The sequence below is a fragment of the Sprattus sprattus genome, assembly GCF_963457725.1.
Source record: "Sprattus sprattus genome assembly, chromosome: 4".
Taxonomy (NCBI): Eukaryota; Metazoa; Chordata; class Actinopteri; order Clupeiformes; family Clupeidae; genus Sprattus; species Sprattus sprattus.
In genome coordinates, this window is record NC_137923.1 from 18,890,761 (window position 1) to 18,905,794 (window position 15,034).

Consider the following 15,034-nt stretch of genomic DNA (forward strand, 5'->3'; position numbering starts at 1 on the left):
ACACACACACACACACACACACACACATATGTACAGAAAAAGCAACAGCTTGGATAAAATACAGTTGAAGTGATGAGTGACATGTCAACTATCAAGATGAGACCAGGCCTGCCCAGTACATGCACATAGCTACATTTACACAAAAACAAATACATAGCAAGCATATTTAAAGCTTGAAGCAAAAACTATCCTCTAATATGCTGAAATGAAACATAAAAAAAAACTGCCTTCAAGGAAGAATTTAGAGAGATTTTTTTAAAAGCAGAAGAGTAGGGGACTAGCCCGGGGCCTGGCCCAGGTCTGGCTCTAGTTTGGCCCAGAGGCAGTTGCCAGTGATACACTCACCATCATGGCGATGAGGGCACATATGTAGCTCTGTTTCATGACGAACCGGAACACCTTCACCACAGCATTGGGACCAGCCTCCATTTCCTCATCAGCCTCCTCATCCTCCTCCTCTTCCTCCTCATCTTTATGCTTCTCTTCCTCCTCATATTTCTGCTTCTCTTCCTCTGCGATTTCTGTAACCACGTACACTCCACTGTCTTTTTTCTCTGTTTTACATTCAATGGACGACGGAGACAGAGAGAGAGACAGAGAGAGAGACATTGGATAATGTTCTTGTTTGGAAACGTTCCATATCAGTGATACTAACAAAAATCAAAACAACTAAAAAGTGACGTATAAGACTCCAACTAACACCAGAGCTCCCCTAGGGCACCTTCTGTTTTCAAGGCCTGAAATGTTATTCATTGCTTTATCAAATGCTTTATAAATTGAAAGAAAGAGAGTGAAGAAAAGTGAATATGGGGTAAAACCCCCGGTGTTCGAGAATGTCCCACTGATGTGATTAGTCTCTCCCATTCACCACTTCAGCTCGCTCTCTCAGCCTACTTGTGCTCATACACTTAGGCAGAGAGGTTTTTAACCACATGATGGATTTGCGAGAGGTTTTGTCTGAAGCCTGATTCACCTGATATCTCGTCGGTTTGGTCCACTTTGTACTGAGGGGTTGAATAGACATCCATTCCAACTGGTCCATTTTCAGTTTTATGGGTGGAGACATAGTCAAAAGAAGTTCCATTTGAGGAGACAATGGCCTGCGGGGGAGAGGAACATTTACATCATGGACAGAGCTCCCTTGCTTACTATGTTATGAAGCCATTATAATATTATATCCCAAATATGAATTTAGCTGCCCTACTATTCATTTTGATTCCCAATATTACTTTCAACTCCCACTTCCCTGACATAGGTATTAGGTCTGTACATGTGGGTTACGAGATGTATTGAGCATTCGGGCTAGCAGTAGGTCTAAGGTTGTAAACAGGAACTTTTAACAGCGTGATTACTTTAGGAAATCTACATTTCTTAATTACTTTGGCCATTCAAGTATATGTGCAAGTATGCACACTATGTGAAGGAGATGAGGCAAGTATGCACACTAGGTGAGGGAGATGAGGAAACCTGTTAGATGCCCATAATAGGGGTTAAAGGGCAGTCTATGGATTAGTGCATACGAGACGCTAACCTCAGAGGTGCTGTAGCCATCCTGTGTGGAGAGAAGCTGTTGAAGGAAGAAAGAGGAGAGAGAGAAGAGAGAGAAGGGAGGGGAGTGCAAACAGAGCAAGGTGAGGTGATGGATGAGTGGAGAAGGCCCCGCCCTCTTTAGTGCTCCAGGATAAGCAGGATCAAAGCAGACAGGCACTACTCAGTTAGCTCTGCACATTAGTCACCTGCACCACAGGGGATAAAAGCTTTTAACTGTGAAGGAAAAGAGAGCGGTGGAGAGTGGGGGTGGGGGGGTTGCGGGGTTTGAGGGCCAGGGGAGGGTTGCAAAGCCCACTCTCACTGCAGTTATGGGAACACAGCCACGACCTACTGGACACTAGCCAGAGTACAGCAGTCAGGAATCAGTTCCTATAAGTGTATAGAAGGAGGCAATTTTCTTTTCCGTTCAGCCCATCAACTCTGTTTACAGTCATAGGTTACATTCAGGTCTCATTGGTTAGTATGGAGCAGAAGCCACTTTCACTAGTGTCAGTAAAGAAACTATATATTCCACTGTAATAAACGTCATCAGTGAAACCCGTTTTGTCGCTCAGGTTAACTATTTCTCACATTTCGCTCGTCCGTTCTCTGGTGAGCCTTCCACCACTGCTGCCTCTTGTTTACAGCTGTCTGTCCGTCGCTGTTGCCCACAGCTACATCACCCTCGTTCTCTTCCGTCTCTTCATCATCCTAGAGAAGAAGGAAGCAGTCGGATGAGAGGAAGATCAATCGCTTACTGCTACTGCAAAGTTTAAGCAGCAAGGAAGCCATCATCTACTGGCATTTAGTATCATAACAATATCAAAATATAGAGAATCGATGATGTGGTTGTAAAGAAGTAATCATGGTCTTCAACATGTTAAGAGGATTGCATAACTGCCTCTATCAGCAGGATGAGATAACGCTCCAGCCATTTTCATCCAATCATTGATTTATCGTAGAATTTTTGCATCAATCATGGTTTATGGTCGAGTCACTGGGCCTGGCATCACACACAGACGAACGCCGTTATCATACCTCTTTATTGGGCTGCTTTCAATACAGCATGCAGATGCATCGCAACACAGCGATCAATAATGCATACACACCAAACCTGTAAGTAGTGGCCATTGATCCGCAGCCCTATAAAAGCCCATACACTGCCCTATCCTAGAATCGCTGAGTACAGTACGATAGAGGATGGTCCTGATCGACCTTGGAGTGTCAAAAAGGCACAGAGGTTAACAAAGGCTTTGCTATCGCTCCAAGCATTGACAAGGCCTTTCAATCAAGGCCTTAGGCACCAAAGCTTCATAAAGGATTGACTGGAGATCATATTATTTACAAGGCCATTTCAATCAAGGCCTAGGGCATAAATACTCCCTGAAGTTCACTTAATAATTGAGTGACCCTTGACCTGTGGGAACATGTGCAGGGGCTTTAAAAATATATATATATTTTAATCAAGGCACAATCTACACAGAATGGTTATTGATAGCCCAAAGCATGTTGTCTGCTGGAGACCGGACGACTATAGCCAAAATGGCCCGTAGAAGACACCTGCATCTCTGTCCCCCTTAAACCCAGAGGTGGAGCTGTACAGAAATCACAGCTGACATATATTCTGACCTGACCCACAGCAAAGATCAGCTGTGTTATGCTTGGAAAGGAGTTATGTTTACAAAGCCATACAAGAAAAAAGCGAACATTAATACCATCAAGATTTACACAGATAAACCTGTCAAAATGTCCTGGTATTCAGTGTAGTTTTCATGGCTCTAGATGTAACCTGTGCTGATGACATTACCAGAGGTTCCTGCAGCCACAGACGGATCAGCGTGGCGAGCGTGTAGTACAGCACCAGGAGCATGATGGGATTGACAAAGTGGTGCCACTCGAGCATGGGGTTTACGATGAACCTCCAGGTGGACGAGCAGTCCGTGTGGACGACAGGAGAGATGCCAAACACGCTGAGGACACACACACAGACCCAGAAACATACACCGACACCGACACCGACACAGACACAGACACAGACACCGACACCGACACCGACACCGACACCGACACAGACACAGACACAGACACAGACACAGACACAGACACAGACACAGACACAGACACAGACACAGACACCGGCACAGACACAGACACAGACACAGACACAGACACAGACCGAAGATTACTCTTACTGTTTTACCACCTAGTACAGTAAGCCAGTTGACATCAGCTCATCACAATGTGAACAGTAAATTAGTATGAATCTACTCTAGTAAACAGCTATACAAGTCAGTTATAATCATACAGTAGTTCATCTAATGGTGAGCATACAACCCCTTTCTGTTGGTTTAAGTATGGCTTATGGATATCTATTTAGTTTAGGACACTTGTCTGACCCCATATTACTATGTATTTCAGAGGCACCCCTGTCGGCATTACACTGCTCATGCTCCACCCCCTTAGCCTGCCACTTCCTGAATGAGCTTTTCCTGCACCTGGACAAGTCCAGGTCACATGACCTGTTTCCATTGTGTGGGTCGGCAGGAAATGGAGGGGAATGGAGCGTCTGTCATCAGGGCTTTTACAGCGGAGGCTGCCCCCAAGGCCAGTAGCCTGTCAACAGCCACAATTATGCCATGCTCCCTGCTCCATACACACAGACACCCACACAAACGCCACAGGCTCCGCTGGGATACTGCTCTTATCATAAAACTACAGTACAGTATACATATAATGCCAGAGTTTGCTTGAAAAGCACCTAGCCATCTAAACGGATGGTTTAAGTCTTGATAGTAGAGTCTAGAAATTAATAAAAAATCAAATAAACCAGTACTAGTACATTTTGTATTTTTAAACACATGATTCTGACGTATTCAAAATAAACTAAGTACATTTACACCTAAACAAGGATAGAAAGTACACAGTTGCACACCACTTACTTTTGTTATACTATAACAAAAAAGGTCAAAAAGTTTCTGCTTCAGCAAGTGCTCTGCTAATACCAAACTCTCTCATAACAGCATCACAACGTCTCACAAAACACCGGCTCACAAATCCCAGCAGCCCCCACAGGAGCAGGGGAGCCCAGGCGGAAGACAGAGGGTTCATCTCAGGCCGGGCTATACATAGCCGTAATGACACCGCGCCTGAATTAGAGTCCCTAAAATCAATACCACCCCCAGGAGTCAAGGACAGACACACGCCACAGACAAAGACTCATCCGGACACCATACAGGACCTGAGGGGATCACTGTCACCTGATGGCTCGCTTCCTAAGCGTGACTGTGTTCCGTAGGAGATGAGCAGCCACTACAATGAACCTCACACCTGAGACACCACGGTTCAGATCCTTGGCACACGATTGCTGAGGATGTGCAATGTAACATAAACCTCACACACCTTCACATGACAATGACTGATCTTGACATGAACTTACAAAACTAACATCTTAACCAGCCCAATCATTTCTTATTTGTTAAGACATTACTCATGTTTATACAAGTTTCATCCTCTGATTATAACCTTTTTGATGGAGTCTGGATATGAAGTTACCTTAAAGAACGCCAAATGATCTTGCTCAAGTGAAGATGAGTGAACAGGTCACCTCAAAGACCACCAATTGACTGTGTTACCTATGGACATGACTCACAGTCACCTCACAGACCACTAATCTACCATGTTCCAATGAAGATGAGTGACCACATGACCCCCCAAGACCACTACTTGACCATGATTCACTTAAGATGAGTGACTATAAGTGACTAGAGTGACTAGAGACCACCACACAGTGTCACTCCAGTAAAAATAAGCAACCACGTCATGTCAACCCACAGACAAAAAACACAACTCTGTTGGTCTGAGCAGTGGCGGACCTAGTCATTTGGGGGCCTAAGGCGAACATAGCCAGGGGCCCCTCTTCATCCATCCTTTTAATGCAAAAAAAAAAAAGGGCCACCTCAAAGCAGGGGCGGACTGGGGGGAAAAAGTGGCCCGGGAGTTGTCTGTCAGAGCGGCCCACTTAATATACGGCGCGTTGCCCGCTCAATGTATGCAAAATACCCATACACTTAACATAATTTTGGATGATTACAAAGAAATAACATTATATATGTTTTTTAATAACATTTGGATCCACAAATTTGCCTGGATGGACACATGGAATAAAATGATACTGGCTATTGTAACACTCCAAGGTAGGTATAGTTTGCTAGATGAATATGCTTAACTCTGGGCTAGTATCAGATGGTTAGGCCTATATGTATAACTACAGAGCCTTTAGGAATACATGTCAGCAGAGAAAGAGTACACAATTTTTTTGATAATGATTAGGGCGACCTACATTAAGCAATATCATTTTTTTTGTAGGCTGATTAACTCATACAGCAACACCTTTTTGTATAGTAGATGGCAGCACACAATCAAAATATTTCCCCTCTACCTACATAGCTACAGTAGCTAGTTATATGGATGAAAGTTGCATTCAGGAGCCTTCATAAGCAAACATGATTTGGCTCCACATTAAATTATCCCACTTTTTTATTATCCACATGTCTCAAATGTTGTATGATGCAACATAGCTTTACAGGAAACATAAAATATGTCCAGTGACAACGTAAAGAAGGGGGCAACATATAAGTAAAAACCAACTATATTTATTGACTGATCTCGAAAGTATTTGCTTACAAAAGCTGAATAAGTCTTCACAAAGAAAATAACTCAGTGTTAGGGCAAAAAGCGAACATCCTCACTGTACAACCTATGAAAAGTGACAGTGGTAGCCTACAAATAAAGAAATACCGACCGCGTTAGCCACTTCACAGCGTGCTAGCCATGATTTTCTTTCGTTCCAATTCTTGCATGTAGGGTTCCACCCTTTGTAGAAACCTGTTGAATCAATACATTTGGTGTAGGAAGTCCTAATTGTTTTGTTGTCAATTTATCTTAATTAGTACGCCAACAGAGAAAAAAAATCTCCTTTTCCTGAAAGCAGTTTGTCGCCACAATCGCCCTTAAGGTCCGCCGCCACTGGTTTGAACTTTATTGTAGAAATGAACAGAACAGAACATACGATGGGGTGTAAACATCAGTGGTAATGGTAGTATTGCATGCTGGGTGTGTGATTATGTGTGTGTGTAGGGGTGTTAAAGGTGTCTACGAGCGAGACACGCAAGTATTAGGCTAGAGTGATTGACATTTAATAACAAATAAACATAGTAAGACTGACGGAGGAGATTAGAAAATAGTAAGAAAATAGTAACCATGAGTGTGAATACAGGTCACTAGGAGTAGTATAAATAGCAGACAGTGATTCCTTTAGGTTATCATTAGATGTATATTATGTATTCGGTGAAGCAAGGAAAACTGTCGCAACGAACGATATCTGCGGGAGGGCCGGTTGGTTATAGACTTGGGCCATCCCATCGGCCCTTCGGTGCCTGGGTGGGCAATTTATCGTGGGCTTTCTGCTGGGTGGGGGCCTAAGGCAGTTGCCTAGTTCGCCTTAATGGTAGGTCCGCCACTGGGTCTGAGCTAATGTCACCTCAACCACGAGCACAAAACTTGAAAAGCCCATCAGGACATAAATAACTACAGAGGAAGATCCCTCCCTCCGAGACCCAGCGCAAAAGCTAAAACTAGCGAGCCTTTGCGGTTTCGTTCCCCCTGCTTTGTAAAGCTCCAGTAAGATATCCCTCTGTGAGGAGAATGGCCCTCCTCCAGGCCCAGGCTGTGAGGAGCAGCTGAGGAGAGCCTGGTATGGCTGGTTAATGGTGGCTATGGTTGTAAACATGAGGGCGTATGTGTCGGGGGAAGGGGGGGGGGGGGTGCACACATGAAACACGTCTTTGTTTGTTGCTGCTGTTGTAATTGCCAGCCCAGGTTGTTTTACAACAACTTTCACCATGGGCCCACACACACACAGATGCAGCCACACACAAACACAAAGATAGGGGTTTTGAGGTATCCACATGCACAGGCACACACATAGCTACAACCACACACATACCGTATAACTTCATACACACAAACACACACACACACACACACACACACACACACACACACACACACACACACACACACACACACATATACATATACACATAAACTAACACAACCACACCTACAAAGACGCACATAAACACACTCCTTGAAAATCTACCACCACATTCCAGCTATGCAGTCGGCTTCAAGCCACTCACACTCTCCCTCTCCTGAATAATTTAGTGTGACAGTATCGAATAAAGGAGAAGAATTTAAAAACGAGATTACTCAAAAACAAACCCAAACACTTCCAGCCGTGTGAAGCATCACTGGGAAGTAATCAATGACAGTCGCGGTTTGTGGTGGGTTTGGGCTTTTAATAGGCAGCCTCTCACCAGTTGACTTCTCTGCCTTCAGTGATGGATTTAGCCTGGATTGTGCTTACGCAATCAGGTGATAATACAAAATCTGACACACAGTTACATACACATAATGATAGATGTTATGTATTTGTTAAATCTTTAGTATAGAATTAGAAAAAGCATGGAATAGACATTTTAAATCCTTCAATGCTTTGGTGTGTGTCAGACACATAAGGCTGAGTAAATTAACTCATGAATGCCCTATGCCTATGCCAATGTGATGGAACTGGAATTATTGTTATTATTATAGGTAAAGATGTACTTCTCTGTATCTACAACTCACTCTGAACGTATACTACGTCTGTCTCTCACTGAGATCCAATGCAAATGACATGTGACCCTCCCCCCCCCTCTTCCTGCTAGAGGCCTTGTAGCTAGAGGCCTTGTGTCCTGGCATCCCCATCCCCCCATAGGTGACCCTCTCACTGTATCCCACCCCCCTTCTCTTTGTATAAAGCCTTGTGTCCTGGCATCCCCATCCCCCCATAGGTGACCCTCTCACTGTATCCCACCCCCCCTTCTCTTTGTATAAAACCTGATAGCATACTGCATCAGGTTAGACCGTTCTTGAACCAACAGCGAGAGGGGTCTCCATGCTGCAATACAAGCCAACTGAAACTGCCTCTGCCTCATGTCCATTCTTCAACTTTAGCGTGCTTTATTAATATTCTATTAGATGGTCCTTCGTCCGGAGAGTTTATTAACTCTATGAAACAGCAGAGAATACAAGCCGACGCTTCAAAAAAAAACTTTGAACGGAGACGGGTAAGCGAATTACGCTCATTCTATGTGCAGAACTGTTTAAGAGTTGGGACAGTAGAGATTGTACTTGCTGTCTGTTACTGAATTTGAGTTGATCAATTGGTATCTCTTAGGCACTGATATCCGGCACTATGGCGAATTGTGTAAGGGATGGAAGCCTAGTCCTAAAGTATAAAGACTGGTTAAATTATATAATATTTATATAAAGTCTCGGGATACCAACGTTGTAGACTAACGTTGGGTCTGAGAGAATCACACGTCGGTGGTCCAGGTTTGTAGCGCTGTACAAGCTTGGAGTAAGTCTACCATCGAAGGTGCTCTCGTGGGGGTAGCTAGGTGGACCTGTTCGGAAGTGTTTTCAAGAGAGCTCTATTTACAACTCTGCACATAGAAAAAGTCCCGTTCGCTATAATTGACTCATACTATTCATTATAAGGACCAGGACGGGTCAGTTTCGGTTGGTTTGTTTCAGCGTGATATGTTTGTCTGTTCCGTGTTTTATGTTCATTGTGTAAGCCTGTGTGCGTCAATCTGTGTTGTCTTTGTTCTTAAAGTAGCCAGGCTTGATTATCAGTAGTGATTCAAACAGCACCATCTATCCCATTGTCTAAATTGATCTAACTTAGCCAGTTAGAAGGAGAGAAGTGAAGACTTTTAACAAAGCCTTCATCCTGGGTGTATATGTTTAAGATACATGGAAATAAGATGCCTAGACACATTAGACACATTAGCTGGGCCCACAATAGGTTGGAATGCCCCTTTTAAGTAAAATCAAATGAGCTCGCTGTTCAAGTGATCTGTCGCTGTCTGATAGTCAAAATAAGCCAGTGAATGTTGAGGAGGCAGACTTCTGCTAACTCTCTGTGTTCTGTGTTGCCTACATGTTGTAACCAGATTATTAACTTCTCTTGTCTTTGTTTCCCCGCGAGTCACACAACGCGTGTTCTGAGCGAAACAACTGCGCAAGCGCCCTCTTGTCTGTGTTTCCCCGCGAGTCAGACAACGCGTGTTCTGAGCGAACAACTGCGCAAGCGCGCGTGTACGTGTGTGTGTGTGTGTGTGTGTGTGTGGGCTGGCCAGCCGATGAATGAATGTACTTACACGACTCCTAGCCGATGAATGAATGGACTTCAATGCCACTCACTGACTGAGTGAGAATATAGAATGACATACTTTTGACCACGTTTGACTGCTTTGTTTATTGTCTGGTATATGACTTTTGACTGTTTTGTTCTTGTCTGGTATGATTTAAGTCTGACAATGCCTTGCTTTAACTTGTATTTACTTTTCAAAGGTGATAGCTTCCAAGCTATCATATAGGGGATTTGAAGGCTTGTTGTGACTTATCTGCACTATTTTACGTTGTCTTTTGTTTGTCACAACCGTATTCCTTTTTATATTATTTTGTCAAAGTCTTGTGCTATGTTGTTCCACCTGTATTTATTTCTATTTTTATTTTGTCAAAGTCGTGTGCTATTTGTCTTTGTTTGTTTCAACCTTTATTTTTATTTACTCCAAGCCATGTGCCTTGACCCCTTAAGTAATCTTGCAGAATCCTTTTACCAAGCACCCCTCCCCCTTCCCCATATCACAGTCAAATGCAAATGCTTTAATGTTCTCCAAACACCTCATGCTTTTGTTGGCTTCTCATGTGAGACTTGATAAGTACCCGCAGCCAAGAATCTCAGAACCCTGAGATGGCCATGGACTGTTCAGCTCTCCTCAGAGATACACACTCAGCCTAAACAAAAGGACTTTTGACAACCCTGTGACCACAATGGAAACCTGAACTCATCAACTGGCCATCCACGTGCTTGGTGTTTCAGCACCTGATTCAGCACGTCTTGCCATGGTAGAGACTACCCGCCCAAAAAACCTGGCAGAAGGACTCTGCATGTGGGCTCTGTGTGTTCACAAGATAACTACTGATGGAACTGCAAAATAGATATTCCACTGTTCATTTGTATCATCCCTATCTGTAACATATTTCGATGTGTCCTGCCCTGATTGGCTGTTGCCTGGTTATTATTGTGTGAGCATATGCTCAATTGGGGGACTGATGGAACTGGAATTATTGTTATTATTATAGGTAAAGATGTACTTCTCTGTATCTACAACTCACTCTGAACGTATACTACGTCTGTCTCTCACTGAGATCCAATGCAAATGACATGTGACCCTCCCCCCCCCTCTTCCTGCTAGAGGCCTTGTGTCCTGGCATCCCCATCCCCCCATAGGTGACCCTCTCACTGTATCCCACCCCCCTTCTCTTTGTATAAAGCCTTGTGTCCTGGCATCCCCATCCCCCCATAGGTGACCCTCTCACTGTATCCCACCCCCCCTTCTCTTTGTATAAAACCTGATAGCATACTGCATCAGGTTAGACCGTTCTTGAACCAACAGCGAGAGGGGTCTCCATGCTGCAATACAAGCCAACTGAAACTGCCTCTGCCTCCTGTCCATTCTTCAACTTAAGCGTGCTTTATCAATGCTAACTCATAAATATATGAACTCGCTCTCTCTCCCTCTCTCTCTCCAACTCACACACACACACACACACACACACACACACACACACACACACACACACACACACACACACACACAACACACACACACACACACACACACACACAGTACACAGTGAGCAGTGTGTAAAGCAGACCCTGACCTGACGACGGTGTCATTGTGCGCGAAACTCTCCTGGATGAACTGGAACTGGTAGAGGTAGAGAACGACGATGTGTCCGGCGCTGAAGATGGCCATGAGCACACACAGGCAGCTGAAGAGCAGTGTGTCGAAGGTGCGGCACATAGACCACCACGTACACAGGCCCAGGAAGACCAGGAAGTACGTCAGAGACGTCACCGAGGGAAGCATGATACCTGCAGGGCCATGAAAAGAGAGCAGGAGGAAGTGAGAGGGGGGGAGAGGGGGGAAGAGAGGTCGGGGAGCAGAGAGAAACAGAGCGAGAAAGTATAAGAGGGAGGCAGAGAGAGAAACCCAAGAAAGGGTCAGGTTGACTTTATGTTAGATGCACATTGTATATTATAAATTGCTGTGATATGAACTGATCATGAAGTATTTACTGTACAATGTAGTGCAAACAGTATATACCATATGTAGACTATGTTGTAGACTTTATTATGTAGACTGCATGACCAGTCTATATGACAAAGGCTTAACCACAAACTGACATAAGCATAGATATATGACAAACAGTAGGTTGACTTTATGATCCATAGTATTGGAGCTCACCTGTGAGACCCAACAGAATGGTGACCATCACCTGCCCTGCAGTGGTTATTAGGTTGCCGATGATGTCTTTGACTTTGGATGCCACGCCAGCAACATGACGCAAGATCTTCGCCTTGGTGCTCTCCTCCACCTCCTCCTCCTCTTCATCATCCTCTTCATCCAACATGTTATCCTCGTCCTCATCCTCAGCCTCATCTTCAGCATCAAAGTCCTCATCAAACAGGATGTTGTCATCCAGGTCAACCTTCTCAGCATCTTTCTCATCGTCCTGCAGGCACAAAGAGTCATAGAAAGATGACTTCACAAGCAACATTAACAGTTCCAACTCAATCCGTGTATCATTCGTTCATTTGTTTTTCCGATTTAGACGAGAATTGAAAAAATGAAAACAACGTTTGATTTCTCGTTTTTCCCTTTTCAAAACCAAAACCAGAAATCCGATTACGGTTCGTTTTCTCGTTTTTTCCATTCTGCACCCCCAAACGGAAAATGGAAAATGAAACATTCGAATAACAAATTCTGGTGAGAGAAAAAAGTTGAAAATATTCCATATAAAAGTCCAAACTGGTTAACCATGGGAACAGATGTCCGAGAATAGAACACCATCAGCGGACTGGCCCTGAGCAGCTACACCCCTGGTTCCATCCTCCAGAGGGACCAGGATGAGAGCAACAGGTGTCCGAGAATAGTACACCATCAGCGGACTGGCCCTGAGCAGCTACACCCCTGGTTCCATCCTCCACAGGCACCAGGATGTGAACATAATGTGTCCGAGGACAGTGCACCTTTAGCGGACTCGCTACGAGGTGTGTGACCCTGGTTATCATCATCCAGAGGCACCAGGATGTTAACATAATGTGTCCGAGGACAGTGCACCATCAAGGGACTCTCTACGAGCTTCTAGGCACTTGTTTTCAACCTCCACAGGCACCGGGATGTCAAAAATATGTGTCCGAGAAAGATGCACCATCAACGGACTCTCTACGAGCTTCTAGGCCCACCCATGTCGGACGACCGATTTGCACGTCAGGACCGCTACGGGCCTCCACCAGAGTTTCCTCTGGCTTCGCCCTGCCCAGGCATAGTTCACCATCTTTCGGGTCCTATCGCGCGCGCTCTTGCTCCAGCTCCCCGACAGAGCGGGTGAGACGGGCCGGTGGTGCGCGGGGATCCCACAAAAAAAGCAGCGTGGATTTGTTATTCAGATGTTTCATTTTCCATTTTCCGTTTGGGTGTGCAGAATGGAAAAAACGAGAAAACGCACCGTAATCGGATTTCTGGTTTTGGTTTTGAAAAGGGATAAACGAGAAATCAAACGTTGTTTTCATTTTTTCAATTCTCGTCTAAATCGGAAAAACAAATGAACGAATGATACACGGATTCAACTCACCCAAACATACACACCCCAACACACACACACACACACACACACACACACACACACACACACACACACACACACACACACACAAATATACAAATATCATTTTACCAATCTTCACATATTTTGATAGCTTATTTAGATTGATGTCATTAAACACAACTGTGATAACAAGGGAAGTTTGCCAAAGCTTCGGGTCAGAGCTGAGCTGTCCAGGGTGCTGAAGTCTCTCAAGCAACAGCAGAGATTTTTAATGGGATTGTTTTTAAAGGGGATTGTTTTTAAAGGGGATCGTTTATTCTTAAGAGTTCACAACAGCTGAATTGGAATGAGAGACCCTGCCGGCAGTGGCAGTAAAGTATTTTTTATCTGAGCAGAAGTCTAGACATAAACAGTCTTGGTTTTCAATTAATCTCAAAGTTTTAAACAGTCTTGTAGCTATTTTTTTGGGTTCAGGGGCAATTTTAATGAGATTAAAACCAATACCTGCCCTTTAAACAGCCACAGGAAGTTTACACGGGACCGCCACGTACTGGTCCACAGCACAGACAGACATAAAAACTTTCCTCTCTGCATTACTCTGAGTGAAGAAGGCTGCCTGCCTGTGCAACAGATGCGTTACCAGGGCTACTGGAATATAAAATTGGCACGGCTGGCATGGGGTAGGATGGTTTTAATCAACAGTGAGTCACACAGAGACGGACGCAGGACGCATACCCACAGGTGCCACACTGGCACTGGTACAAGTCAGACTATCACACTCAAACTGGCAGTTAATATAGGAGAGAAAGAGAGAAGCAGAGAGAGAAGCAGAGAGAGAGAGAGAGAGAGAGAGAGAGAGAGAGAGAAATGTGGGTGAGAGCGTAGGCATGATCATAGAGCAGGACAAAGAGAAAGAGACAGAGTGAAAAAAGGGTCAGCAAAGTCAAAGAGAGAGAGAGACCCTAAATGCATGAGAAAGAAATCAAATGCAACTAGCACCAAAGACCTACACAGAGAGAGAGAAGCAATTATTGTCTTTGAGGCGAGAAAAAAGGCCTTGGAAAGCTGCACAAAGGGGTCTCCCCCTACCATAACCCAGGAAGAAATGAGGTTCTCAAATGCCTCTTGTGGAAATTTGACTCTTGATTCTTTTCTTTCTTCCAGTAAGCTTTCATAAGCCTCACTGAGTTCAACCCCATCATTTGCATGGCATGCCTCTGCCCTGCACTTTTATGGACATCATAAATGCTCTGATGTAACTCTCATCGAGGACTATCTTTACTTTAACAGGGATTCAGCAGGGCCCTAATTGTCTCACTCACCCAGCGTCAGTGTTTATTGGAGATTCCCGGGTAACACAAAAGTAAATTTACGACAGGAAAATTAGAGATTTATTGTTACCGCAGCACATCCTCTGATTCATTAGTGCCCAGTCCAGCTAGTTAAAAACCACTGAAAATCAACACATGGTAAAAATATTCAGCTTTCTGAAGATGAAAAGCTCTTTCTGTTTAATTCTGTGGTTGTGTGGGTTTCTGTAGGTATATATATATATATTTATATATATATACGAACACATACACACACTCACACACCCAAACATATATATATATATATATATGTGAGTGTTTGTATGTGTTTGTTTGAATGTGTTAAGTATGTGTGCGTGGGTATGTGTGTGTGAAAGTGATGTCATCTGCCTGTGTGTGTGTGTGTG

The 15,034-nt window shown here is 44.2% G+C and overlaps 1 protein-coding gene across 1 annotated transcript in view; it reads right to left on the reverse strand.

Annotated features, from left to right (window-relative positions):
• The window catches only part of piezo2b (piezo-type mechanosensitive ion channel component 2b), a gene marked incomplete at its 5' end in the record, with an annotated part of 65,802 nt that overhangs the window by 29,118 nt on the left and 21,650 nt on the right, over positions 1-15,034 (reverse strand). Inside the window, 6 exons of the mRNA XM_080836213.1 lie at positions 346-554; positions 974-1,100; positions 2,122-2,241; positions 3,338-3,500; positions 11,368-11,581; positions 11,955-12,222. Coding sequence (XP_080692339.1) covers positions 346-554; positions 974-1,100; positions 2,122-2,241; positions 3,338-3,500; positions 11,368-11,581; positions 11,955-12,222 — 1,101 coding nt within the window. The remainder of the gene's footprint in view (positions 1-345; positions 555-973; positions 1,101-2,121; positions 2,242-3,337; positions 3,501-11,367; positions 11,582-11,954; positions 12,223-15,034) is intronic.